Source organism: Pyricularia pennisetigena (assembly GCF_004337985.1).
Source record: "Pyricularia pennisetigena strain Br36 chromosome 7 map unlocalized Pyricularia_pennisetigena_Br36_Scf_8, whole genome shotgun sequence".
Taxonomy (NCBI): Eukaryota; Fungi; Ascomycota; class Sordariomycetes; order Magnaporthales; family Pyriculariaceae; genus Pyricularia; species Pyricularia pennisetigena.
Genome location: NW_021940920.1, coordinates 1790369 through 1816422, shown reverse-complemented (window position 1 = coordinate 1816422; position 26054 = coordinate 1790369). Strand labels below are relative to the sequence as shown.

Here is a 26054-nt window from a genome sequence, read left to right as displayed (position 1 = left end):
TATATATGCATCGCACAAACCATGGATTTGGATATAAATTTACGTTTAATGTAATTTTTGTTTTTATATTTAATAAAGCCTATAAAATGTAAATATCCCGCATATACGGCGTATATGCACTGCTAATATTTACCAACAATCCAGCCGTTATCGTTTACATAAAAAACGGTATTTCGATTAAAGTTTTGCAAATTAGTGTCCTTTTGCATACGGTTAACATATATACAGCACGAGCACGGTATGGGTAAATAAAAAGTATTTACCATTGCGGTTAACCAATTGGGGAAGTTCCAATTCTGTTAACGTGCCATTTTAATCATTTGTATATTTTATATATGGTTAGCAAATGCTTAATATATAAATTGCATATTTATAAAGTATAATATATAATGGTGCGGAGGGCGGTTTAAACTAAAATAACGGGTAGGGTTAAGGCGGAAATGAAATAAAGTTGAAAAAGTGAATGGTGGGTGAAATGATTTGATAAAAAGCTTACGCGAAACGCAAAACATGCGCGCGTTTCGCGCATGTTCGAAATATTGAATAATAATACGAATTTTCGTTATAAAACGATAAAATTAATTAATTTAAACGTATAAAACTGGTTATACGTACTGTTATTATTGCTGTTGTTGTTATTATTGTTGTTGTTATTGGTGGTGGTGGTGGTGGTGGTGGTGGTGATAAAAAATGGTGGTGGTAATAAAAAATCAGAAAATAATGCCATACGCGGCGCATACGCGGGGTAGATGCGGTGTACGTTATTGACAGCACGTGAATCACTTTTTCTAAATGGGGCTACTTAATATATTTGACCAATTAAAATCTATAAAGTTGAAGGGGGTTTAGAAAATAAATGGGCCGCTAACTCAATTTGGATCCTGAACCCCCTCCAGCGAGTTTCTGAACCGGGCTCATGTCTGAACTCCTTACCCATTGTAGCTTATAGGATCGAGATTGGCAGACTAGGTGGAGAAATATCTCGAGAGATACCACAGCGATTGACGGGTTTACTCAAACTCAATTGTGCTCTGCTTTTTGCAAAGAAATAACCCGAACCCTGTCGAAAATTCGAGGCGCCCCTCCCCACCTTCCTCAACCAGTAGTCGACGTCATTATAAATGTGGGCTAAAAAGTGGTGTAGCTAAGGAGCGCAAAGAGGGACAAACACGAGGGACCCTTGGTTCCATTATATCTTCCACTTGCACTTCCAGCTCCAGCTCCAGAAAAATCACGACCGACCCAGACTCAGACCCATAACAATCACCACAAGAAAAAAATAAGAGAGAAAAAACACAAAATAACTTCTTGAACATCCATCCATATCAGCATCATCATGTCTTCCTCAATCCCCACCGCCGCCAGCGTCCTCGAATCGGCCGTCATTGACGCGCCTCTCTCCCAGGTCTGGCACCTGATCAAGCTCCAGGACTTTAGCAAGTTTTGGAGCAAGCTCGACAAGTCCGAGTGGATCAAGGGCGCCTCGCCAGACACGGACCTCGTCAAGTGGACCTTCAAGGACGGCACAGTACTCGACGTGAAGCAGGAGGAGCACTCTGTAAGCCCCAATTGAATACCCTGTTCGTACGACGTGTGTATCCAGGATTGTGACTGACCAGCCGTCTGTACTCGTTTCTCTTCTCCAGACCATCAACCACTACATTACGTACTCGGTCATCACCGCCTCCCCGGAGCTCACGTACACCTCAGTCCTCAGCACGATCCGTCTGTACCCCATCACCTCTGGCAAGCACGAGGGTAGCACCTTTGTGACGTGGAGTGGAAACTTCTCGAGTGACGCCGACGCTGGCGTCATTGAGGACGCCAAATTCAAGCGTCGTGAGGCCTTGGCTGATCTCGCTGCTGCGGTATCCAAGTAAAAAAGACAAAGAAAAAGAAGAAAAAAAAAAAAAAGAAAAGAAAAAATCAAAACAAAGAAAGGTGCGGTAATCAGGGTTTGGGATAGGATGGACAGAGTTGAAAATTGATACCACTCCGAGAAGTCGACAGGTAGCTGAGAGGCACTGTTGGGTACCTTGGGAAATTTACAACCGATTTTTTTTTCTCTCTTTCTCAGATTTGCGTATACTTATTGGGAAAAGGCTGCAAAAAAGGTCAACAAGCTTTGATTGATCATGTCAAGCTCCAAATCTATGATTTGCCCCCACGAAGTCTAGTGATTTTGAACTTTCGTCCACCCTTAGTACCCTTGGCCTGTCTATGCAAATCCCAGCTTCAGCGTGTATTCCATAGGGGACGTGCCAGTGATGAAGACTCGGTGGCCCGTCAGGGCGAGGTTTCCACCAGGCCAACTGTATTGTTCGCCAGGGCTGGTATCAATAACGCCATCGCCGTTGCCAGGGCCAAAGGTGATGGTGTCGTTGCCGAGACTGTACTTGCCCTGCCCTTCGACAAGGTGGTAGGTCTTGACGCCGTTGCCATCCACCAGCTCCTCGGGGCCCTCGAGCTTCCCACCCGGGCGGAATGTCACCTCGATTGTCACGCCAACGTCTGGCTCACCAGTCACCTCAAATACAAGGTCGTAACCTGTATCAGTGGGCGATACGGTGATGTCCGTTTTCAGGTCCCGCGTGCTGGTGGGGCGGTTCTCAAAGTCGAGCGCCGAGTAGAAGCGTCCATCGACGGACCTCGACATCTTATACGTGCCGTTCTGATCACGGAGCTCGGGTGCAATCGGGAGGTAGTACGGGATCTTGACCTCGTTGCCCAACTTGCTCACACCATTGGCAAACGAGATGCCGTTGGACCGGAAATGGCCCATGGAGAAAAAGTCCGAGACGAGCCGCACACCTTCGAGCACCAGGCCGCCGTTCCATGCCCGGAACAGGGTGGGATTGGTAGACAGACCGGATCCAATGCGGTTGAAGAACTCGGTCTCCTCACCATTGCTGTACCAATCGGTGCCGCCAAATACTGTCGTGGTGAGCTTCCCACGGCGGGCGCGGACAAGGCTCACATCACGGTAGAGCTTCTCAAAGTCGACAAAGGGCTGCTCCTCTGCAGGTAGCTGCCGCATAAGCTCGGGCCGCTCGGCCGCGTCGGCCAGAAAATCGCCCAGGTTCAATCCACCGACCTTCTCGATCAGATTTGCCATGGCAGCGAAGCGGCCGTTGTTGTCAAGGAGAGCTAGCTCGCGGTACTGGACGTAAAAGTCCTGCAGATCGCGTTTAGCTTGGCCCTGGTCCTGGCGGCGCGAGTGGACAACCTCGGGCTCGCTGTTTGGCTCCGAGTGCTGGATGTTAAGCTCAAGGTTCTTGCGGACATAAGAGAGCAGCTCGGTTCGGTTCAGGATGTGAGCAACGGCAAGGAGCGACGGGTTCGAAACAGCACCATAGTAGATGGGGCTGCGCTCCGAATAGATGCCGTCAGCGTCCTGGTCGATGCCCTCTGCGAGCCACTCGTCGATACGGTTGATATAGCTCTCCTCTCCCGTCACCTTGTAGATGCGCGCAAGAGCAGAGCAAATCTTCCAGCGGTGGTTGGGTGTGTGAATACCGCCCTTGACCATGCCGGGACCGGCTTTTGTAAGGATGAGACGGATGGTTTCTGCGATGCGCGCCGAAGCAGGGTGTTGGTCTCGCGAGAGGATGTTTTCCATGATTCCAAAGTCTTCAATCAGAAAGCCAGTGTCAGGGGGTGAGTGGCGGTTTCCAACAGTAAAGGTGCCGTCATCGTGCTGGCGCCGGACGAGCGTGGCGAGCATCTCGTCTATGTGTGGGATCAAAGACTCGTCATGATAATAGGTTGACTGTGGCCAGACAAAAGGTGTGACGAGTCTGCGGACCTGACGGGTCAAGGCGCGGGGCTGGTCACGAAGGGCGGAAGCCTTTGTGTCGATGACAGACTGCACCTGCGCGTCGGCTCCTTTGGTGAGCACGTCAAGGCTGGCAGTATCGACGATGTCTGCACGAGGGCTCAGAGCCGCCGCAGAGGCACTGCCGGCGAGCCACAAGGCTCCTAATGCACCGAGAAGACGTCGAGGGTTCATGCTGCTGGTCGGAGGGCCGGGGACAAGCTGCCAGCTCTTGGTCCCCCATTCCGACCAGCATAGTGCCGACGGTGGCAGTATTTAAGATCCTACAAACCCGACGACGTAACATCTACCCCATGTTGTCTGTGGAGTCACGGCCTGCTGATGGGAAATTTGCCAAGTCTAATAACATTAAGCACCTCCCCGCCTGGGGAAAGCTTCGTGGGGTAAGAGCCTCTATGGTAACCTTGGGGATTGAGGTCACTTGATGGCAACCCCGGCTCCTATCGAAGCGAAGCCCGAAGTCCTGCTGCCGACGCGCTGGACATGGTGCGTGGTATCTGCAATGATGCGTGACATTGTGGCCAAGAAAATTTATTGACTCCGGATCGGAGATGGTATCGGAGAGGTAGCCGAAGATGGCACAAAGACCTCGGCCAGAGCTTGCTTATTCGATGGCTTCAATGCCAAGAGTCTGTCCAGCCTACCCCCGTGACAATGCGGGGCCCCAAGATGGCGTCGTGCAATCGGTTACGGATCGCACAGCCTCGGGTATGTGCGTTGAAGCCACAATGGAACATGCTGGTCGCATAGTAACTATTGGGCCTCGCAGATTGGTTTAGGCGGCACGCACTTAACGGAGCAGAGTGGCTGGATGCAACAGGCACGCGACCAAGCCTGGACCGGTTTCCGTCGGTAGTGTCAAGCCGAGTCTGTCTGTGCTCCAGGGCCAAAAGACCCTTAACCACGCTGCCGCAAATATTGAAAAGAAGAAAAGATGAGCCAGCCAATTGACTTGACTTAATGTGCTGGTCGCTGGGACTAAATACTCAGCCGACAATGCGTTTTGCGATTGCCGGTTGAGAGACGAACGTGCAGCAAAAACGGGTCAGGGCATTGAGAAACCGAGCAAGGATGGGATTTTTGCCGTGGTTGACTTGAATTTCGTGACGTCGTGACTCGCGCCACACCATCGTTGCCCCACTTGCCGCACAGTAGCTTTGAGTCGAGTCTTCAAATTCAGGCACAGCTGAGACTTGCAACAGCCTCTAAAACAAATGTAAAAATTGCTCCCTTTCAGCCTTGCTAATCATTGCTGCATTCGACCTTTCAGCGAACCTCCAAGTATTTCTTGATACTAGCAACCGCCATCATCCTATCAACGTCCGAAAGCGCCGTCACTTAGTCATTATATTTCATCCCGCGGCCTGCCTTCCGACGACGGCCGGCGACAGGCGACGTCGCCATGGTTCATCCCAAACCTAGGTCCAGTAGCGCGGCAGCCGCGTCTACAACCACGACGACCGCCTCAAATCTCGCCTCGCCCTCCAATCGGCGTCCGCCACCCCGCATGAACTCGGGCTCCTTCCACGCCGGCGCGCCCTTCCCGTCCCTGAACTCGTACTCGGAAGCGCCGCTGAGATCCCCCCGCTCCCATCGTCGCCTACAGTCCAGCTCCCAAGGTTACCAAACCTTCCCGACAGCTCCTCCCAAGACCCCTCGTGACGCCGAGCGCACGTTTGATGATTTGGTAGTATCTGAAGACACGGCAAGCTCGAGTTCCGACGATGAAGAGGACCACACTGCCACGCCGTTACCCCTCAAGCAGCTGGCCTTGCTAGCTCTGCTGAGCCTTGCGGAACAGACTGCCCTCAACTCCATTTCTCCATACCTGCCCACCATGGTGCGCAACTTTTCCGAGATACCAGAGTCGCAGACCGGGCTGTACGTGGGTCTTGTAGCGTCCGCCTTTGCCCTTGCTCAGTTGGCGACGAACCTGATCTGGGGGGCAATGTCGGACCGCATCGGCAGGAAGCCAGTCCTACTGTTGGGTACGACCTTGTTAGCCGGGTGCTTCAGTGTTTTTGGGCTGTGCACCAAATACTGGCACTTGGTGTTGGTGCAGGTGGCGATGGGTCTGCTAAATGGTAACGCAGCCGTCGTGCCAACCTGCTTGGGCGAGCTGACAGATCGGAGTAACCAGAGCAGTGCGTTTACTTGGCTGCCGGTCATGTACAGCATTGGGAGCATTACGGGGCCGGCGCTCGGTGGGCTCCTGATCCCGGATGATGTTTCGGACTCGAGCTACCCTTTTCTATATCCCAATGTGGTCTCTGCCGCTCTGTTGATCTTTGCGGTGGTGGTATTGTCCATTTGGTATGAGGAGACGCTGGAGGAATATGACCCCAACGCCGAGTTCCCCGGCCTGGGGTGGGTGCGTTGGCTCAAGGAGCGAATCTGGCGCGACCGGCCCGCGAGAGTGCGCAACGGTAGCTGGAGCTCAAGGTGGCCGACAAGGAGCCATGGTCAAGTGGCAGGCGACGACGATAGTGGCGAAGACTCTGGAGTTGAAGACCCTCTCTTGTCAAGTTACACGAGCCAAGGTAGCAGTGGGGAGCAGACTCTTGTAGGATCATCGGGCCAAAGCTCGGGCGATTCCAAGAACCTCCATAACACGGACTCGCAAATGTCTGTTTTCCGCCAGCTGCTCAACCACCGAACAGTGTTGGTGCTCGCAACATACCTGGTGTTTCAACTATCCAACATCTCGTTCAATAGCCTGTACCCCATCTTTGCGTCGTCTCCGGGCCCAGCTGGTAGGGACATGAACCCTGAGACGATAGGGTTGCTGCTCAGCTTCGCAGGCTTCATGACCATCGCCTTTCAAATTTCCGTCTTCCAGCCTATCAAGGCACGCATGGGAAACCTCGGTAGCTACCGGTATGCCCTGATGGGTATGGCCATCAGCATGGCGCTGATGCCATGGACTGGCTTCACAGGTGGTGACGAGAACCAGCCGCCATTTGGATTCGGGTCGGCAAGCAACTGGCTGTACGCCGAGATGGCCGTGGTACTTGTCGTGAAAAACATTTGCGCCGTCGGCGGGCTGAGCAGCGTGATGTTGTTGGTACGTATTTCCTGCCTTGATATCTATCGAAACTCAAAGCTTACAAAATACCGTTACAGATCAACAACTCTGCGCCATCTCATGAAACCCTGGGCACGCTCAACGGTATCGCGCAAACTTTGTCGGCTGCCGGACGAAGCATCGGTCCTTTTGTGTCTGGCGGGCTCTTCACCCTCTCGAGCCAAGTGCGGCCGCGCGGCGAGCTGGTAGCGTGGGGTGTATTTGGAGGTATCGCGCTACTGGGGTGGTTCGGAACATTGGCTATAAGGGGTGAGGGCTTGGAAAGTGCCGACTGGGTCGGTGAAGAAGAAGGCGACGAAGCCGAGGATACAGAGGCTGGGCTGTAAGTTTCATAGTCTTGTGGTGTTTCGTTTGTTCAAACAAGATCCAGCACTATCCAAGGCTACGTACGTCCAGGTAATCGTGCCGGCGCAAGCCCTTGTCTGGCGATCAACCGGACCCCGGAAATAACGCTTGAAGCGCCGTGTTGGGTATTCCAGCACTAATCCTCGCGCAAGTTGGTTGCCTTCTGGAACTCCCACTCGTACTCCCAGACCTTTTCCCCATCCACGACGAGGTCGAAATTCACCCTCCAGCGCATCGGATCCGTCGTGTCGAATGATATCGAGGCAAACTTGGAGTTGCCTCTGTAGTGGTTGTACACGGCATGGTCGTGGCCATTGGCGGCGACGTGAAAGCGATCAAACGGCTCGTGGAACTGGTTCAGGGCCGAAGTGGAGAACTCGATGAGAGTTTTCCCGTCGCCAGAGGGAGCAGAGAAGATGGTGGTCGTGTGTTCATGTCGATCCTGTTGTCTGCTGTTTTAGCTCCGTGCACACACCGTCCGGAGTGTTTTCGTTGTCGTCCTGGGACTGAAGGTGAAGAAAACTTACGCCGCTGAGCAGAAGCACCCCGTCCGTCTCCCTCATCCACTCGTAGATCACCTCCCGCTCATGCAGGTAGCCGGCCCACCGATCCCCCTCGTCCGGACTGACCCAGGTCCGAGTCCAGGGCACACTGCTCACCACCACCTTCCACCTGGATTCCTCCCGCAGCCACTCGCGCAGGTGGGCCAGCTGGGCAGGCCCCAGCATGGTCTTGCCGGGCCCATCCGGCTGGTCCGACGGCGAGCGGTACCGGCGCGTGTCGAGCACGAAAAAGGCGACGTCGCCGTGCGCGAACGTATAGTACGACGCCGACGACGGCGGGTTCGCGCGGCCCTGGTAGTGCCAGTACGGCGCCACGGCGGCGCGGTACAGCCCCGTCTCGTTGGCGGACCAGTCGTTGGCGAACTCGTGGTCGTCGTAGACGTGCAGCCACGGCAGCGCCCGCAGCGCCGGCGTCCAGCTCGGCGACGCGTACGCCTGGCGGTACAGGTCGGTGTAGTGCTGCTGCGTCCAGCCGAGCGGGTAGGGGAGGTCGATGTAGATGAAGTCGCCCAGGAACAGCATGAACTCGACGCTCCGGCTGCTCAGGTATCGGCCCAGGTGTTCGAGCCCCTTGATGCTGAGGGCGTGGTCTGCCGGATGGTAGGGGTAGAAGGGCTTGATGCAGCTCGTCTGGACCATGGTCCACCTTTTCGGGTGCTGCTTGGGCGTCTTGAAGAAGCCGGCGTGGCTGGCGTTGGTGGTGTATACGTATGGTGTATCGGGCAGTAGGTTGTCCAACGTTGCTGTTCCCACCCAGTCGGTCTCTTCCGAGAGGCCATCGATGACGACGGATGTCGAGTCGCCCGGCGCCGCGAAACCCGGCCTTGCGCTTATCTCTACCGCAGGTGAATTGGGGGCCCGGATGACGATGCTGGCGGATGTGGAGGTGGTGTATCCCATGCGGGAGAAGGACAAATCATGACTCTGGTGGAAGTAATGAGCCCTGTAGACGAAGTCTAGTGCGCCGAAGACGCAGAGGATATTGGCTAGGGCGTTCAAAGCAGAGAGCAAGGGTCTTTTCACGTCGACCCAGCCTAGGAGGACAACCAAGACAGGATGCCGTCGTGTGCTGCGTGCACGTCTGCGGGTGAGATGCAGCTGCACAAGAGCCAACAGAGCATATGCAGCAAACGTGGAATAGATCCTGGGCAAGTACCGGGCAATCGGATACTGGCGAATGGTCAGCCGTCATATCCGTGCCGAGCCAAGGCGAGAAGGACTTACGAATCGCACAAAGAGGATTGATGAGTACCGTAGCGAAAGCGTGGTTGCCGCAATCAGGGCATCCAGTATCTGGTGCAGGACCATGTCGGAAAAGAGGATGCGACGGCTGGGGGAGTGAGGCTGAAAAAAAAAAAAAAAAAAAAAAAAAAAAAAAAAAGCAACCTCTTGTTGTTTTCGTCGTCCAGAAATGTGCAGAATACTTGGGTAGTTAGCTGGTAACTGTTGGTTGCATCTTCATCCGCCCGACGGCTTCCATTGCCGACACCCGGGCCATGATATTATTCGGCGCATTTGGTTGCTGCACACGTGGTCGCATGGCTGGGCGCGGGAAGTTTGGACTTGATTATCGGGGATGCAGTCCGATAGATGAATGAAGAAAATAGCCATCAACGATGGAGCCGATAATCTGTATTTGCTGTCTTTCCGGAAAAAACCAGATACACGTGCTCCATTCCACTGGTTTGGAACGTCTTTTTTTCGTAATGGGCAGACCCGCACCGGTGGGGATTTGAATGCTTTTGTCGTCCAGATGGAGAGATTGTGCTTTACTGGCAAGAGAGGACTAGCCGAATCTATATCGTGTCGGAATATATTCAAATCTGTGCTTGCATCGGCCCACAACGATAGCATCTATCGCCATGTCCACGTCAAGATTAAAAACCAGCGATATAAGAAGTTGACTTGTCCATTCGATAGACTTGCAGAATTTGGTCTGCATCATGGAGCGGACACCATAATCTTTGATTTTTTTCAAGTTTCAACACATTTCTTGCTCGCATAATGAAAGCAGCTCAAGAGAAAGAAACACCCAAAGCGGTGGTGGCTGTTGCAAACAGTTCCAAGACCACAAAGTCGTCCTGCTCAGAAGATGCAGCGGCCCCTTCTGGCGCCGTCCAGCGACCGGCTGGAAAGTTTGACGTCTTGATCCAGGGGGTCGCTCTCTTCTCTGACGGCTACAACATACAGGTCATCGGCTACATGAACACAGTGTTAGCCAAGCTGTATCCGAAGGAGATGAGCTCCGAAGTCAAGACACGCCTGTCCAACTCTATCCTGGTCGGCGATGTCTTTGGCATGTTGCTGTTTGGTCTCTGTATTGACAGATTCGGCCGGCGCGTCGGCATCGTTCTTACGACTCTGTTTCTGGTTCTCGGTATACTTCTGGCGACGGCGTCGCACGGCAACACCGTCGAGGGAATGTTTTGGATGATGGTTGTTGGTCGAGGTGTAGCAGGTGTGGGTGCAGGTAGGTTCTCTCCGTTTCCTTTACTGCTGCGATACGATATGTTTCACGGCTCATGGCCATGGGGGGGACGTGGCTGACTCTCGGCGTAGGTGGAGAGTATACCGTCTGCACCAGCCAGGCGCTAGAATGTGCAGACAGCACACCAGAGATGCGCAAGCGACGGGGCATGCTCGTCGCCGTGTCCACAAACGCTGCCATCATTTCTGGGTTTGTCGGCTCGAGCATCGTGTCTCTTATCGTCATTGCAGCCTACGGTGGGCAGGCTAGTGACGGCATCTGGCGCATCTGCTTCGGCATTGGAATCTTTGTACGTGGGCCGTGCCATCTTTGACCCTTTCCCAAAAGCCCTACACAGGATGCTGGAGCCCGGTATGCTGACACACGCGCAGCTTCCCCTGACCATCTTCTTCTTTCGCATGCGACTTGCAGACTCGGAACAATACCAGAAACACGCCATCCAGCACAAGGTCCCCTACTGGCTCGCCGTCAAGTTCTACTGGCGTGCTCTTCTCGGTTGCTGTTCCGCCTGGTTCCTGTACGACTTTGTCGTCTATCCCTTCAACCTGCTGGCTCCGACGCTCGTCGCCGGCTTCTCGAGCAACCAGTCCATGATGGAGAGCATCGGCTGGAGCGCCCTGATCAACTTCTTTGCCCTGCCCGGGTCCTTCATCGGCGCCCTGCTCATGGACCGCATAGGCCGTCGACAGACCTACGCTCTGGGGTGGGCGATGGTCTGCGTCCTTGGCTTCGTGATCGGCGGCTCCATGGTCCAGCTCCAGGACGTCTTTGCGCTGTTTGTCGTCCTCTACGCGCTCTTCCAGACCTTCTTGTCGGTTGGTCCGGGCGACTGCAACTTTCTGGTCTCGTCCGAGTCGTTCCCGACCCCGCTTCGGGGGCACTTTCTCGGATTCGCCGCCGCGGTCGGCAAAGCAGGAGCTGCCATCGGCACCACCGTTCTGAGCCAGGCGCTGGCGTCGTTTGACGACAAGATCAAGGGTCAGCAGGCCATTTTCCTGATTGGTAGTGGCATCTCGGTGGTTGGGACCCTTTGTGTGTGGTTTCTGATTCCAGATGTAGGTCTTTTGTTGCTTTCCTAGACGCCCGCCCGTCCTGTGATTGCTTTGTGAGAGCTCATTGCTGATTTCATTTTTTTCTTCTTTTCCTCCAGGCACCAAAGAATCTCGAGGACGAAGATGTCCGTTTCAGAAACTATCTTGAGCGGAACGGCTATGATACTAGTAATATGGGTCTGCAGGCTAAGACGGCGGAAGGAGCCAAGTCTTGAGGTGACCAAAGACCAAGGCGTGGTGTCGATTTGGTCAAGGCACTCAAGTAGATGGGTACACTCTGCGCAGTGGCCTTTTCCCATTGTAGCTGTCATAGATGTGACTTTCCTAGCTTATTTGAATCTGAAGTAGACCTAGTGATCCTGCATAGAAACGCGATATCCGTACGCCAACCTCCCCATCTGTCCTTCCAGCGATGGTGTCCAGTCAGGCTGTTGTCAACAAAGATGGTGTCAGGCTGGTTGAATGGTAGGTAGAGCGGTGTCTGTATTGGTTATATATAATGTTAGCTTGTTGCAAAAGATGAGGTTGAAGACTGATTCGGGACCCCATGGCCCGCTTAGGGTCTCCGGAAACCCTGACCTCTCGATCACTGATGGCGATTTTCAAGCCGCCCACCTCGTAGTGGTCAGTGTTTGGGAGGCTCAAAGCTTCTTCATTCTTACTGTCGTTTCTCCTCGGGTCGTTGGAAGACATGTTGATTGTTGAATTTGCGGCCGCTTTTGCTTTTTTTCTTTTTTTTATTAACTTTTCTTTGTTTCCCCTGGATGTGGGTACTTGACAACGACATCAAAAACACATGAGGGACTGTGAATGTGTTCATAATTCTGTTGATAGCATGTACTAGTTCTATATAAACACCCGCAGAAACTCGACCAACGCCATGATGGCCATCGCCTGGCCGTACGGCATGCTCGTAATCGGTATGTCCTTGTAGTGCTGCAGATCATGGCCCATGGCCGTACCAAACGACGTGTTCATCAGCTCGCCCCTCTCGTCAATGTTGGCCAGCACGCCCTTCAAGGCCAGCACGGCAGGTGCCTCGAAGGCCGTGCCGGCAATGTACTTTTTGCGCTGCGCCTTGAGCATCCCAAACGCAAAGCCCGCGGTCGCGCTCGACTCAGGATAGGAACCCTCGGCCTCGGGCACGTCGAGCAGGGTCCTCCACAGGCCGGTCTCGGGGTGCTGCAGCGGCACGAGGGCCTCGCACTGGGCCAGGAGGGAGTCGCGCAGGTGGTGGTAGAGCGGCGGGTCGGAGCGCTCCAGGTCCAGCAGCTCGATGAACTCGGGGATCACAATGGTCAGCCAGCTGTTGCCCCTGGCCCAGAGCGCGCGCGCAAAGTTGTGCCCGCCGTCCTCGAACGTCCAGCCGTGGAAGAAAAGGCCCGTCCGCGTGTCGAACAGGTACTTGAGGTGGACGAGGAACTGCCGCTTGGCCTCGGCCACGTAGTGCGGCCTGTCGAGCACCAGGCCGATCTTGGCCAGCGGCACAACCGTCATCATCAGCGTGTCGTCCCACAGCTGCTCGTCGTTCATGTTGTTGTACGTCGTGTGCTGCATGCCGCCGAAGCGCGTGCGGCCCAGGTCGTGGTACGCCCACTCTGCCCACGCCTCCAGCCAGGGCACGTAGGTCGCGTTGCCCGTCTTTTCGTAGACAAAGGCCAGCGTCAGGAACACCGACATGGTGTTGATGTTCTTCGTCGTGCCGCCCGCCGCGAACCGGTCGCGGAACCAATCCTCGATGATCTTGAGACACGACTCGTCCCCGGTGAGCTGGTAGTATTGCCAGATGCCGTACAGGCCGATGCCGTGCGTCCACTCCCAGTCGTTCCAGCCCTTGGTGTCGATCACTCGCCCGTCTTCGAGTCTGAGCAGGAACTCGCCCGTCGTGTCCTTGATGTTGACCATGCCATCGATCAAGAGCCGGATCTTGGCGTGGACGTCGGCGGCCTTGATGCCGTGTAGTTCTGAAGGCATGATTGCGAGTGGGCGATGACTTTTGAGCGAGGTGCTGGTGGCTGGTTAACTGACTGGGCTGGCTAGCAGTGACTTGGCGTGAATGTTTTGTTTGTTCCTTTGTTTGGTTGTGTGCGGGGTGCGGAGTTGATGTACCCGTATGTGTCCTATTCCTCCAATGCCACTCGGGGGAAACTCGACCGACCATCCCCGCATTTGTCCGGGGAAAATCGAGCGACACCGGTTGACGATGCGGGGGTTGACAGACAGTTTTGCCGCAAGGGGGGGGCCCTGTCCACCCAATAAACAGTCCCACTCTACAGGGACGGGCCTGGCATTTTGAGGCTACACCAAACCGAACACGGTACTCTGGACATGATCACGGGACGCCATCCTTCAGAGCGGCCAAGAAAATAGTTTGATTATGTTTATCTTCCTAGCTCAAAACCCCAACCGACATTCCTTGGCATCATCCAGGTGCCAACCTAGAAAAGGCATGTACCACCAAACCTGTTGAGGATGCTGTTGACAGTTGTTTGTAGTTGTCAGTGTTCTAGCTCCAAGTCATGTCTTTTGATTGCCACTCGTAAAAGCATACCAGTGCTCGCCAGAATCATCTGTGCAAACAAACACGTTAGGTTGTCTGTCTTCATTGCAGTTCAGGCCTCTCGCCCGGCCTTCAGCGACGCGCTCGTCAAGAGACTTTTTGGCTTTTGCTTGCGGGGTAGGCGAAGCCACAACAAGGCCTGCGAGGGCAACGAAAAATATGTGCTGGAGTTGCATCTTGATCGTCGTGGTTTTTGTGGCAATATAGATCGAGGTGGAGGATTGTAAGTGGGGAGCAACATGTAAAAAAAAAAAGAATTAAATGAAATGTATCAAAGATATTATGGACCTGCCACTGGCGAGAAATGAATCCTGCCTCTGAATGATGTTTGTTTGCTAAGATGCAGGATGAAACAGAATTTCCAGCGACACGGCCGGCGATGCTCACGTATTTGTACTCGATAGATCGATGCGCCGAATTGTAATGGCGGCTCTTTATAACACAACACTGGCGATGCTATTTTAGCTACAAAACCGCCAAACTTCTCCACCGCCCCTTCTTGTGCCAGAGGTTTTAAGGCCATATCGTCGTTTGAAGTTGAGTTGAAACAAACATGAGTGACAAGCACGATGGATGGCATTATTATACCAGCGGTCCAACTGGGGTAAAGTTGAGTTGAGATCCCCACCTTGTCAATGCAAAAAGGAAAAACAAAACAAAAACAAATACGTGACGAAACATCACACACCAGCAACTCCATAACTCTCACACAAGTGCTTTATAACTTGACGTTCCATGACCAGTTCTCCAGCATTTGGAACTTCTTGGTCCTTAAGCAATTATGCATAATGGCTCCAATTCCTGTTAAGCGTAGCCTTGACCGGAAATCATAAGACGAACTATATTCTTATCTGCATGTCTGCATGTTGATTTTGGCAAACTTGATTGTTTGTCATGGTCTGAGAACCTTTATCGCCCGTGGCTACAGACTGCTATAATGAACCTTTTTTCAAACGTCACCCCGGATAGCAGGAATCATGGTCTACGAGCTTCAAACAGCACTCTGCACCTTTGTTGTACAATGCAAGGCCCTGATGCTTGGCAAACTAGCAGGGCTCCACTGACGAACGGTGGCGGGACTGACTTCCTTGTCGGCTGAGAGTACGCAACTATGGACAAGCAGCGAAAGGTCACTTGAAAGGGCGAAGGCTTGATACTTGTTCAGCTTTGTCTCTCCAGAATATGTTCAGTCTACGGAGTGCTCACAATGACTAGAATGAGTGGAAGCAGGCATGCAGGCAGCTAACTGTGTCTGGTCATTAAAGTCTGCTCATTCCAGAGTTAGTTCAGCGTAGTCTCATAGACTCGTATAGGCACTTTATAAGCCCCTTACAATAGGGCAAGTATTGTGCCACTGGTTTTTTTTTTAGGCTGCTAGTGTTTGTAATTCTGTGAGCATAAAGCCAGGGGTGACTCCAGTCTTTTATAGCTTTATAGTACTTACTCAGTTTACTAGTTTCTAGTGCCGTACTATGATCTCTTCTGACAGATAGGCTTTTTATCCGCATTCTTCTCGTTTTTCCCTAAAGCAGTAGTTGCAAACCTCATGTAATTGGCGAAGGGACTCCGGGAATGCCGGCCCCGAACCAATCCTTGCCTTGGCCAAGGATTTTTCACAATTGATCGTGAGTCTAGCTGTGTTGCTTAGGCCTCCCGGGAGATGCTTGCACAGCTGGCATCGACAAGTTCATTTTATGGCAAAATTCGGATCCAGATGAAGTTTCACTAGTCCCCTCATGTCGCCAGAGGAATGATTGCTGCTCAGCTGGATCCACGGAAACTGCAGTAGGTGCGTCAGCTTGTCAACGCGTAGGTCGAAAAGACTAAATCACCTAGGCTGCGGGTGGTGAGGCAAAGATAGCATGAGGAAATGGGAAAGTGCTTTCAACCAAGGTCGGCTTAGATTAGATCTTGAGATATAGTTATCAGTGTCTTTGTCACTTTGATGACTTAAACTTGACGATTAACGTCAATAGACAAGACTTCAGTTCAGATGGGTACCTAGCTACACAGTGGGGTAGGTATTTGCATTGTGAGACCTTGCCTGGAATTTGCGGGCCAATACAAAGAAGAAACAGGCTTGGACCGAGAAGTTGACTGTGCTGAGCTTTCCATGTCTACCAAATATTGTACCCCGTCTGTTTCTAGCGCATGCTGATGGTCTGCTGGAAAGACAAATCTTGTTATCATCCGGTCTTTGCGTCGTAACAATAATATCAAGTGCATCCATCGCTCACGTCATCAAGGACCCGTGGACATGGATCTCCAACCAGCTAGTCCAGCACGCCGAGAAGCAGGGCGCCAGTACCTGTGGCAAAAGGCACAAATCCCCAATGGTTCCAGTAGCCCATACCCAAGTTTCTGCCGATGAAACCATGGGCCAGGGCGACGCCGCCGATCGAGACCATCATCCAACCAAGGGTGGAAATGTGGCCGTTTAGAGAGGCCGAAGAAATCGCAGCGCCCATGAAAAGACTGCGGGCGCCATAGATTTGCAGGAGGCCGTGGACTGTTTGACGGCCGTCAGGGTTCTGGGGTGGCGCGAACTCGGTCAAGGCGAGCTGGTGGGCGGGCCGCGCGTTGAGCAATTACCTTCACCAACCTTTAGGCGGCACCAGCCACGAGATGCAAGCAAGCACGTCTAGCTAAATCTCCATCGGAACAGGGAGGCATCTAGTTCTCAACTCGTTAAATTTGCCGCTCTCAACAGCAGTTGGTTTGGTGTATGCCAAATGCTAAGCACACTTGGACTCACCCAGAAAGTCAGAAACACACATCCATCCAGGAATATACGAACCGCCAAGGTATAGCAGCCGACCCCAGTGCTTGCTGCTTAGTTAGTTTTCATAAGACACGGCGTCATGCCCGAACTGGCCACCTGCATCCATAAGCGAGGGAGGCGAGAGGAGAAGAGGCGTAGGGCTTCCTTTTAGTCGTAGGTGAGTACTCGTTCATCCAACCCCTTCCAAATCCTAAGTAAACTGCGCTGCTGTAGGTAGAACAGGTGGGGTGGTAAAATCAACCTGTGGTTTTTGTTCCATGCATATCATTCAAGAGTGCTGGCTGCAGTGATCCAAATCAACTTCCGCTGTCGATAACAGCTATATCGAACGTTAAGAATTGCAGTATTCAGGGGATTTTGATCTGATACCGGATTTTCTTTTTGGCTTGCCGACCCGTTGTGCATGTCGCAACATACATCAAACATGAAACGACTCGGCAAATCCACGCATGGATACAAATGATTGCTGTTTACCAAATTTTGTGCACTGATAACCCCGTGTTGAAAGCGCGTTGGTGAACTTGTCCTGGTTCTAAGCCACGCCGTATTTAGCCTTCATACCTAAACCCTTGTCGGCGCCCGAGTCGTCAAAAGTATGCTATTTGTATCTGTTACAAAACAAATCCTTACTCAAGTATAAAACACCGTGATCTTCATTCTCATTTCCGGACAACTCTGCCCAGCAAGTTCCGGGATGAAATGTTATAAATCGGGCGTAATCCTCTCAGAATACCACTACTGGTTTGATTGCAATCCGAATCCAACCAACGACCATCAGCCACCATGCAACTCAGATCTATCCTCGCCACGGCCGCCATCGCCAGCATGGCCAATCCGGTGCTCGGCGCCGCTATGCCCCAGACCGCAGATGCAGCACCACAAGTCTTTGGTTGCTTTGTCAGGAAATCTGTGGTTATCGAGGTCAAAGACGATCAAACCATAACCGCTGTGGATTGGCGCGAGACTACCAATCCTGGCCAGCTCGAATTCACCGACGGCGACCAAAAAATCACCGTCAAAGTGGACAAAAACTGCCAATCGGCGGGAATAACCGCGCATCGGAAGGAGGTCAAATTTGGTGCCCGCCAAAAACGTAGCAAAAACGGAGGGGCATACGAAGATCCCGACCAACGCACAATAGATTTGGTGTAATATCAATTACGCGGATAGGGATCTTTTTTTCTATCTTTTTCATCCAACATTTTGCGAACGCCACAAGCTTAATGAACAAGGGGCCTGGTCTCGATCAAAAGTCAAGCTGGTGCAAGGCTACATGTTGAGAAGGGCATCAACCCGCGAGAGGACCAAGCAGGTCAACTTGTTACCTGGCGCGTGCGCGTGCTGTTTCAAAGATAATGAATAGTTATTGCCGTCGGAGAGAATCAAGCCCAGAATGCCAGGGTAACATGATACCAATCAATTCGGGGGGAAGGATTGTACATTAGCAACAACTTGGAGGGTCTGATGATGCTGCCACGAGGCACAGTCATGTTATTATTTAGTATACGCAAACAATGCATTGTAACTGTATGATACAGAGATCCAGGTATGCCTTGCGGTGGCTACATGCTTTGACTTTTTGAGGGCTGAACATTCCCAATGGGAAGCGGAGGCATAGAGAACTGATGCAGTGATGCTTAGGACCGTCTCTATTTTGAAAGACATGTCACCGCTGTGGAAAACCCCTCCCCAACAAGTCGAAGCTCAAGAACCCGGGCTGTTTCCAAAATAGTCCCAAAGCCCAAGAGAGCTTGCTGTCGTCCTGAAATCGGGGCCCGTCGACGATTTTGAGCCCCTTTGATTCTATGCACCCAAGACATGGCGCTCATTGAGGCTTTGTTAGGCAGACTATTTCTCTCATTCCGAGTCATTCGTTACACTGCCGTGATTGCCACTGAATCAATTACGGCCTACGGACTCATGCCCTGTGCAGACTTCGCTGAGCCGGCGTGTGCAAATCTGCGGCTATCTGCCTAGTCTCGTTAAGCAGTTGCGCCAGAAATTCGGCCTTCAAGACGTGTATACTCCGGAAATCCACCCTGTGCCTCTCCCTGTTCAGCACCTTCTTCCTTCTACCTCATTGTAATTTTGGCAATTAAACGTAAGCTTCTCTCCATAAAGGAGTTGGGCCATATTTCTGGCCCAGGCCTCTGAAAAACACGCTCCAGGCGACCTGGCGCAGCAGATGCGCCGCCGCGTGGTGCCGCCTGGTGGCCCAGAGCTGGCGTCATTTGCTGGAGTGACCTGCAGCGGCTTGGACTCGACTGGTGGAGCTTCCATGTGAAGTATTACATAGCACGTGGCTATCCCGATGCCGAACATGTCGTATGGGGCAAGGCGCCGCGTGGGGTGTATCGACTTGGAAATGCACGCGGCATGCCACAGGCACCTTCTCAACTATGCTCCTTCGCGCTGCAGAAATTTTCTGAGCTCGGCCTTTAGCTTCATCATCTGAGCTGTGTTGGTTTGCCAGCCGGTACCTGCAAACAATGTCCGCAAGGGGACAGACTGTAGGAGGACCCGGATGTGAGGGAAAGCTGCGTGGCAGCGCCCCAGCTCTTCCCCCGTCAAAAACGCAATGTGGTCGATAGACTCATCCAGCGGCGTGTGATAGATCGTCTCATCCTCATTTTCGATGGAATAGTGCCTGATGGGGGCTTTGGAGGTTTTAAGACTGATGTCGCGGGCGGGTGTGGATTATGCGGTTGCATTCAAGCAACATGTTGAGGCATGCCCGAAATCCGGTGATCGCATATGATCCCAGGCGGATCTGGTAGCCATGGCGCCAGGAATCCATTGGCCCAGCCAGCTTCAGCGAGCCCACTCCCGACTGTAAACACAAAAGGCGGGAAATGGGTCTGAGTGCTGTAGGGTTTTACGTCTGTATTGCTGCGAGAACCTTCTCAATTCACAATATGCTTTTATTCACCGAGTCATTTGCAGAGACATCTGTGTCCCACCAGGTACTATTTCAGGGGAGGGGGTGGGGCCTGTAATCCCGCGACCCGAAATCGATTGGCACTCGGCCGGCCCCCGTAAAGGTTATCGTGCCGACTCTGCAGGGTTCCATCTCGCGACTCATAACACCGTTTGTGATCCACTGCTCGATCACGGCGTGATCTCGCCCAGTGAGCAGGACGCCACTCCTAAAACCATGGCACTTTTTGAGGCCCAGGCTTGGCACCTTGGATACTGAAGACTGCATGCAACGACCCTAGTATCCCGTCTAGTGTTTTTTTTTTTTTTTTTTTTTTTTTTTTGTTAGTAGATGCTCATAGCATAGCACGTTCGTACGTTCAGCTTCTCCCAGCGGTGGTATTTTGTAAGGCCGTGGTCTCCCCGAAGCCATGGAGACCTAAAAGGATGATGCCACAAACTTTGAAAGGCTAAGCTTATCGGTCATTGTTGAAGTAGACAGACAGACATCTATCTACCTGCCAAGCTGCCTAGGCTTATCAACGTCAGCAGAAGCCGTACAATCGACAAAAGGCAGCAGTGGCCGTCTCGCGAAAGTTATAGGCCCGAGAGTCCGAAGATGGCGAAATGGAATTTGCGTGTTTGGTGCAGTTGTTTGGGTGAGAAAATGGGTTTTCTTTGAGATCAATGACGTCGTGTTGAACAAACAGGCGGCTCCGAAATGCGGGTCGAGTGACGCTAGCAAGATTACCGGTCGCGATTCCACCAGTTCCAGATCGATCGCAGACGAGCGGAGGAACCGGGGTTAAAAATTGTAGGGATCAGCAACATCGGCAACGGAACAAGCTGAACAGCGGATCGCATCGTCATAGACATGTAACCCGCATTCCAAAATGTCTGGAAGCTTTACCCACCAGGACATTTTAGGTACCCTAATTTAGCAGGCTTTAGCTATATATGTCAAAACATGCACTGAAAACAAACAAAAAAAAAAAAAAAACACGTTCCATGTGGCATGAGCCGGATTAAGGGGTCGTGATCGTGATGCATGCTTGAGTTCGACATTGGCCAACCGCAAAAATGGACGACAGGCCTACACCCAAAGATACCGACATTCCGGGAGGCTTCCCAGAATCGCCGCCGGGTCCAACACCGATAACTGAAAGAAATTTTCCATTGGTAACACCTGAACTACGCGCTTCCCGTTCGTACACCAACACGCCGACCGAGCCCACTCGCACACCAGAACCAACGGTAGGAGGTAATGCGGTCTCGAGTTCTTCATCTTTGACAGAAAAGGAAGACGTGAAAACGGAAATCGGCAGCCAAGATGCTGGCTCCGAAGAGCGGTTCGCTCCGCTGCGTACCAATTCGCAGCCTGTAAAAGCGACCGACAGCAACTCCAGGCCAGGATTTGACCGCAAAAAGACCAGCCACACCGAAGATGATATTTTCCGGGCTTTATCAAGGCGGCGCACCAGCGGAACACAGGCGTCAGCACCGGCCGACAGCGATGAGGACGAAGGCCAGGAGATCGAGCGCCTCGTCTCGAGGATGTTTGGCCACGAGCGTCAGCAGCAAAGCGACGAGGAAAAGACGCGACGCAGCGGCGTCATATTCAGAGACCTGACCGTCAAGGGAGTCGGTCTGGGCGCCAGTCTCCAGCCCACCGTCGGCGACATCTTCCTGACACTGCCGCGCAAGATCAAGCATCTCTTTACCAAAGGGCCACGGGCCGCATTCGCGAAGCCGCCGGTGCGAGAGCTCATCTCCCACTTTGACGGCTGCGTGCGTCCAGGCGAGCTGCTGCTGGTGCTGGGTCGCCCCGGATCCGGCTGCAGCACCTTCCTCAAGGCCTTCTGCAACCAGCGCGCCGGCTTCGAGTCCGTCTTGGGTCATGTCACGTACGGAGGCGTCGACGCCGAGACCATGGCCCGCCACTACCGCGGCGACATCATTTACAACCCGGAAGAAGATCTGAACTACGCCACGCTCTCGGTCAAGCGCACCCTCCACTTTGCGCTCGAGACTCGGGCGCCCGGCAAGCAGTCGCGCCTCGAGGGGGAGACCCGAGAAGACTACATCCGCGAGTTCCTGCGCGTCATCACCAAGCTCTTCTGGATCGAGCACACCCTCGACACCAAGGTCGGCAATGAGTACGTGCGCGGTGTGTCGGGAGGCGAGAGGAAGCGTGTCAGCATCGCCGAAGCCATGATCGCGCGAGCTTCAGTGCAGGGCTGGGACAACTCCAGCAAGGGCCTGGACGCCAGCACCGCCGTCGAGTATCTGCGGTCGATCCGGGCCATGACCAACATGGCCAACACGTCGACGGCCGTGTCGCTCTACCAGGCCGGCGAGTCGCTGTACGAGCTCGCCGACAAGGTCCTGCTCATCGACGCCGGCAAGTGTCTCTATTTCGGACCGTCGGAGCAGGCCAAGCAGTACTTTGTCGACCTCGGCTTTTCCTGCCCCGAACGTTGGACCACGGCAGATTTCCTCACCTCGGTCACGGACCCGCACGAGCGGCACATCCGCCAGGGCTGGGAGGACAGGATCCCCCGGACCCCGGAGCAGTTTGCCGAGGCGTACAGACGTAGCAGCATCTACCGGGCCAACCTTGAGGACATGTCTCGATTTGAGGCCGAGCAGCAGCAGCAGGTCGAAGCTCGCGCCGCCGTCCAGGCCGGCAAGCCCAAGCGGCAGCGGACCAAGAACTACGAGATCCCGTTCCACAAGCAGGTCGTGGCCTGCACCAAGCGCCAGTTCCTCGTCATGATCGGCGACAAGGCTTCGCTGCTGGGCAAATGGGGTGGCCTGGTGTTTCAGGGGCTGATCATCGGCAGTCTCTTCTTCAACCTGCCCGAGACCGCCTCTGGTGCCTTCCCGCGCGGTGGCGTGCTCTTCCTGCTGCTGTTGTTCAACGCGCTGCTGGCGCTGGCCGAACAGACTGCCGCGTTCGAGTCCAAGCCTATCCTGCTCAAGCACAAGTCCTTTTCCTTCTACCGCCCCTCCGCGTACGCCATCGCTCAGACCGTCGTCGACGTGCCGCTTGTTTTTATCCAGGTTGTGCTCTTCACCGTCATCATCTATTTCATGTCCCACCTGGCGCGGACCGCGTCGCAGTACTTCATCGCCAACTTGATCCTCTGGCTGGTGACCATGACGACTTATTCCTTCTTCCGTGCCATCTCGGCCTGGTGCGGAACTCTGGACGTGGCCACGCGCTTCACTGGTCTTGCGGTTCAGATTCTCGTCGTGTACACTGGCTATCTGATCCCTCCGACATCCATGCCAGTCTGGTTTGGCTGGCTCCGCTGGATCAACTGGTTGCAGTACGGATTCGAGTGCCTGATGTCAAACGAGTTCTACACACAGGAGCTCACGTGCGACGGGCCCTTCCTCGTTCCCCAGGGACCCCAAGCCGAGCCGGAATATCAAGGATGCACTCTTGCTGGCAGCACGCCTGGCTCTTCAACCGTCAGCGGCTCAAACTACATCAACGCGTCCTTTGACTACACTCGCGCCCACCTCTGGAGGAACTTTGGGTTTTTGTGGGCGTTTTTCATCTTCTTTGTCATCCTCACCGCCGTCGGCATGGAGAGGATGAAGCCCAACAAGGGAGGTGGTGCCATAACCGTCTTCAAACGGGGACAGGTGCCCAAGCAGCTGGAGAGCACCATCGAGACTGGCGGCAAGGGAAATGGAGGGAAGGAAAAGGATGAGGAGGTTGGGTCACCGGGGTCTGATTCTCCAACCGCCGTATCACAGGGCGAGGGATCAACCGAGGACGAGGACAAGACGGCCAATCAGGTGGCCAAGAATGAGACCGTTTTCACCTTCAAGAACGTCAACTACGAAATCTCCAGCAAGGGCGGCAAGCGTAAGCTTCTATCTGATGTTCAAGGATATGTCAGACCAGGGAAGCTCACGGCTTTGATGGGTGCTTCTGGTGAGTCGCAGTTCTTTTTTTTTTTTTCTTTTTTTTCTTTTGGTGTTGTCACAACTAAAAAGAGATGCTGGGCAAGAGGGGCTAACACAAACAATCCAGGCGCGGGAAAGACCACACTCCTCAACACACTCGCCCAACGGATCCAAACAGGCACGGTCACGGGCGAGTTCCTCGTGGATGGCCGACCCTTGCCCAAATCGTTCCAGCGCGCCACCGGCTTTGCAGAGCAGATGGATATCCACGAGCCCACGGCCACCGTGCGCGAAGCCCTCCAGTTCTCGGCTTTGCTCAGACAACCCCGCGAGGTTCCCAAGCAAGAAAAGCTCGACTACTGCGAAACCATCATCGACCTTCTTGAGATGCGCAGCATCGCCGGGGCTACGATCGGCAACGTCGGCGAGGGTCTCAACACGGAACAACGCAAGAGGCTGACCATTGGTGTGGAGCTGGCCTCGAAGCCCGAGTTGCTAATGTTCCTCGACGAGCCGACGTCTGGGCTCGATTCGGGGGCTGCGTTCAACATCGTCCGCTTCCTGAGAAAGCTCGCCGACGCGGGGCAGGCGGTGCTGTGCACGATACACCAACCGTCGGCTATTCTTTTTGAAAACTTTGACGAGCTGCTCCTCCTCAAGGCTGGGGGCCGCGTGGTCTATCACGGGCCGCTCGGCCACGACAGCCAGGACCTGTTGGGATACCTAGAGTCCAACGGAGCTCACAAGTGCCCACCCAATGCCAACCCGGCCGAGTACATGCTCGACGCCATCGGAGCCGGCGATCCGGACTACAAGGGCCAGGACTGGGGTGACGTGTGGGAGAGGTCCAAGGAGCGCGAGGCGAGGACGCGCGAGATCGACGACATGATCTCTCAACGGCAACAAGTCGAGCGGACCGACAGCCTGCGCGACGAACGCGAATACGCCATGCCTCTGTCTGCGCAGATGTCGGCGGTCGTGCGCCGCTCCTTTGTCTCGTACTGGCGCAACCCAGGCTACCTCGTCGGCAAGTTCATGCTGCACATCCTGACCGGGCTCTTCAACTGCTTCACCTTCTTCCGCATAGGGTTCGCGTCCATCGACTACCAGAACCGGCTGTTTTCCATCTTCATGACGCTCACCATCTGCCCGCCGCTGATCCAGCAGCTGCAGCCCGTCTTCATCGACTCGCGCCAGATCTTCCAGTGGCGCGAGAACAAGGCCAAGATCTACAGCTGGTCCGCCTGGGTCACGGGCGCCGTGCTGGCCGAGATCCCCGTCGCCATCGTCGCCGGCGCCGTCTACTTCAACTGCTGGTGGTGGGGCATCTTTGGCTGGCGCGACCTCATGCCGGCCTCGTCCTCGGCCCTGGCCTTTTTGATGGTGGTGCTCTTCGAGCTGTACTACGTCAGCTTCGGCCAGGCCGTGGCCGCCTTTGCGCCAAACAAGCTCCTGGCCTCGCTGCTCGTGCCGCTGTTTTTCACTTTTATCATCAGCTTCTGCGGCGTCGTGGTGCCCCCCGCGCAGATCCCGACCTTTTGGCGGGAGTGGATGTACTGGCTCTCGCCGTTCCACTATCTCCTCGAGGTCCTGCTGGGCGTGGCCGTGCACGACCAGCCGCTCCAGTGCGAGCCGGACGAGCTCGCCCGGTTCGAGCCGCCGCCGGGCTCGTCGTGCGACGAGTACGCCGGCCCCTACGTCCAGCAGGCTGGAGGACGGCTGCAGACCGGCCAGGGCGGCATGTGCGAGCTGTGTCAGTACGCCGACGGCGATCAGTTTGCCGCGGGTTTCAGCGTCTATTACTACAACCGCTGGCGCGACGTGGGCATATTCTGTGGGTTCATTGTCTTCAACTATGCGGTTGTGTATCTGGCTACTTGGCTCAAGTTCAAGGGGAAGAATCCGCTTCGCATGTTTGGAAGGCTGAAGAGCGGCTGATGGACAGCATTGTTAAGTTTTCATCGTTTGCAAAAAGTCTAGGCGACCCACAATTCCATTTCGTGATGATGCTGCTTGGATCAAATCTGTAGACTGTCGACATACCCTCCCCCGGACTATATTTTTTTATCCATATCAACGATATTGCTTGCTGTCCGCTGACGAGTAGCTAGCATGGCAGTCAAGGCTATCCCTAGCAAACCCCATATAATCCCCTCGACAAGGAAACCTTGATCTGTCAGGGTCACAATGAGTCGCCGTCCGTCTCTCTGCCTTACGCCATGCAACTCATCTCATAAACTGACACGTGTTGGGATTTTTTTTTTGTTTTTTTTCCTCTTGAATCCTCCCTGACTTGACAGCACTCGCCATGACTGCTAGTGAGATTCGATCAGGTAAACAGGGACTTTGTCGGGCGCGAATCAGCCTTTTTTTTTTTTTTGCGCCATCGATTCTGCCGGGAAAACGTCGAGCGGCACGACTGTGTCACGATGGATCAGCAAAGCATGAGTTGAAGCGCATACATATGCATTACTAGGACTTGGTGTGATGATGGGGGTTTGTTTGTA

At 53.8% G+C, this 26054-nt stretch overlaps 12 protein-coding genes across 12 annotated transcripts; 5 read left to right on the top strand and 7 right to left on the bottom strand.

Moving 5' to 3' along the window:
- Window positions 1–1336: 1336 nt before the first annotated feature.
- On the top strand, window positions 1337–1880 carry PpBr36_09621 (uncharacterized protein; the record flags this gene model as incomplete). The annotated part of the gene is made up of 2 exons (XM_029896742.1): window positions 1337–1558; window positions 1647–1880. 2 exons carry the CDS (start codon window positions 1337–1339, stop codon window positions 1878–1880), a joined length of 456 nt encoding a protein of 151 aa, XP_029744537.1.
- PpBr36_09622 (uncharacterized protein) lies at window positions 1346–1816 on the bottom strand (the record flags this gene model as incomplete). Its single annotated transcript, XM_029896743.1, has 2 exons — window positions 1346–1556; window positions 1671–1816. The coding sequence occupies 2 exons, from the start codon at window positions 1814–1816 to the stop codon at window positions 1346–1348; spliced, it is 357 nt and encodes a 118-aa protein (XP_029744540.1).
- Window positions 1881–2218: 338 nt separating the features above from the next.
- PpBr36_09620 (uncharacterized protein) lies at window positions 2219–4009 on the bottom strand (the record flags this gene model as incomplete). The annotated part of the gene is made up of 1 exon (XM_029896741.1): window positions 2219–4009. One exon carries the CDS (start codon window positions 4007–4009, stop codon window positions 2219–2221), a length of 1791 nt encoding a protein of 596 aa, XP_029744538.1.
- Window positions 4010–5237: 1228 nt separating this feature from the next.
- Window positions 5238–7246, top strand: PpBr36_09619 (uncharacterized protein; the record flags this gene model as incomplete). The annotated part of the gene is made up of 2 exons (XM_029896740.1): window positions 5238–6899; window positions 6959–7246. 2 exons carry the CDS (start codon window positions 5238–5240, stop codon window positions 7244–7246), a joined length of 1950 nt encoding a protein of 649 aa, XP_029744746.1.
- Window positions 7247–7401: 155 nt separating this feature from the next.
- PpBr36_09618 (uncharacterized protein) lies at window positions 7402–9326 on the bottom strand (the record flags this gene model as incomplete). The annotated part of the gene is made up of 4 exons (XM_029896739.1): window positions 7402–7707; window positions 7793–8998; window positions 9053–9172; window positions 9273–9326. The coding sequence occupies 4 exons, from the start codon at window positions 9324–9326 to the stop codon at window positions 7402–7404; spliced, it is 1686 nt and encodes a 561-aa protein (XP_029744745.1).
- Window positions 9327–9832: 506 nt separating this feature from the next.
- Window positions 9833–11583, top strand: PpBr36_09617 (uncharacterized protein; the record flags this gene model as incomplete). The annotated part of the gene is made up of 4 exons (XM_029896738.1): window positions 9833–10298; window positions 10388–10605; window positions 10688–11371; window positions 11467–11583. 4 exons carry the CDS (start codon window positions 9833–9835, stop codon window positions 11581–11583), a joined length of 1485 nt encoding a protein of 494 aa, XP_029744742.1.
- Window positions 11584–12214: 631 nt separating this feature from the next.
- On the bottom strand, window positions 12215–14104 carry PpBr36_09616 (uncharacterized protein; the record flags this gene model as incomplete). The annotated part of the gene is made up of 2 exons (XM_029896737.1): window positions 13920–14104; window positions 12215–13652 (listed from the first exon to the last, which is right to left on the bottom strand). The coding sequence occupies exon 2, from the start codon at window positions 13340–13342 to the stop codon at window positions 12215–12217; it is 1128 nt and encodes a 375-aa protein (XP_029744741.1). The 5' UTR covers window positions 13343–13652; window positions 13920–14104.
- Window positions 14105–16201: 2097 nt separating this feature from the next.
- PpBr36_09615 (uncharacterized protein) lies at window positions 16202–16507 on the bottom strand (the record flags this gene model as incomplete). The annotated part of the gene is made up of 1 exon (XM_029896736.1): window positions 16202–16507. A coding segment is annotated over one exon (306 nt), but the record flags the coding sequence as incomplete, so codon positions are not given.
- A 986-nt stretch (window positions 16508–17493) lies between these two features.
- On the top strand, window positions 17494–17862 carry PpBr36_09614 (uncharacterized protein; the record flags this gene model as incomplete). The annotated part of the gene is made up of 1 exon (XM_029896735.1): window positions 17494–17862. The coding sequence occupies one exon, from the start codon at window positions 17494–17496 to the stop codon at window positions 17860–17862; it is 369 nt and encodes a 122-aa protein (XP_029744770.1).
- A 766-nt stretch (window positions 17863–18628) lies between these two features.
- On the bottom strand, window positions 18629–19032 carry PpBr36_09613 (uncharacterized protein; the record flags this gene model as incomplete). The annotated part of the gene is made up of 2 exons (XM_029896734.1): window positions 18629–18782; window positions 18872–19032. 2 exons carry the CDS (start codon window positions 19030–19032, stop codon window positions 18629–18631), a joined length of 315 nt encoding a protein of 104 aa, XP_029744775.1.
- A 649-nt stretch (window positions 19033–19681) lies between these two features.
- Window positions 19682–20059, bottom strand: PpBr36_09612 (uncharacterized protein; the record flags this gene model as incomplete). Its single annotated transcript, XM_029896733.1, has 2 exons — window positions 19682–19902; window positions 20005–20059. 2 exons carry the CDS (start codon window positions 20057–20059, stop codon window positions 19682–19684), a joined length of 276 nt encoding a protein of 91 aa, XP_029744774.1.
- Window positions 20060–20706: 647 nt separating this feature from the next.
- Window positions 20707–25485, top strand: PpBr36_09611 (uncharacterized protein; the record flags this gene model as incomplete). The annotated part of the gene is made up of 2 exons (XM_029896732.1): window positions 20707–23575; window positions 23675–25485. The coding sequence occupies 2 exons, from the start codon at window positions 20707–20709 to the stop codon at window positions 25483–25485; spliced, it is 4680 nt and encodes a 1559-aa protein (XP_029744773.1).
- Between the last annotated feature and the right edge of the window lie 569 nt (window positions 25486–26054).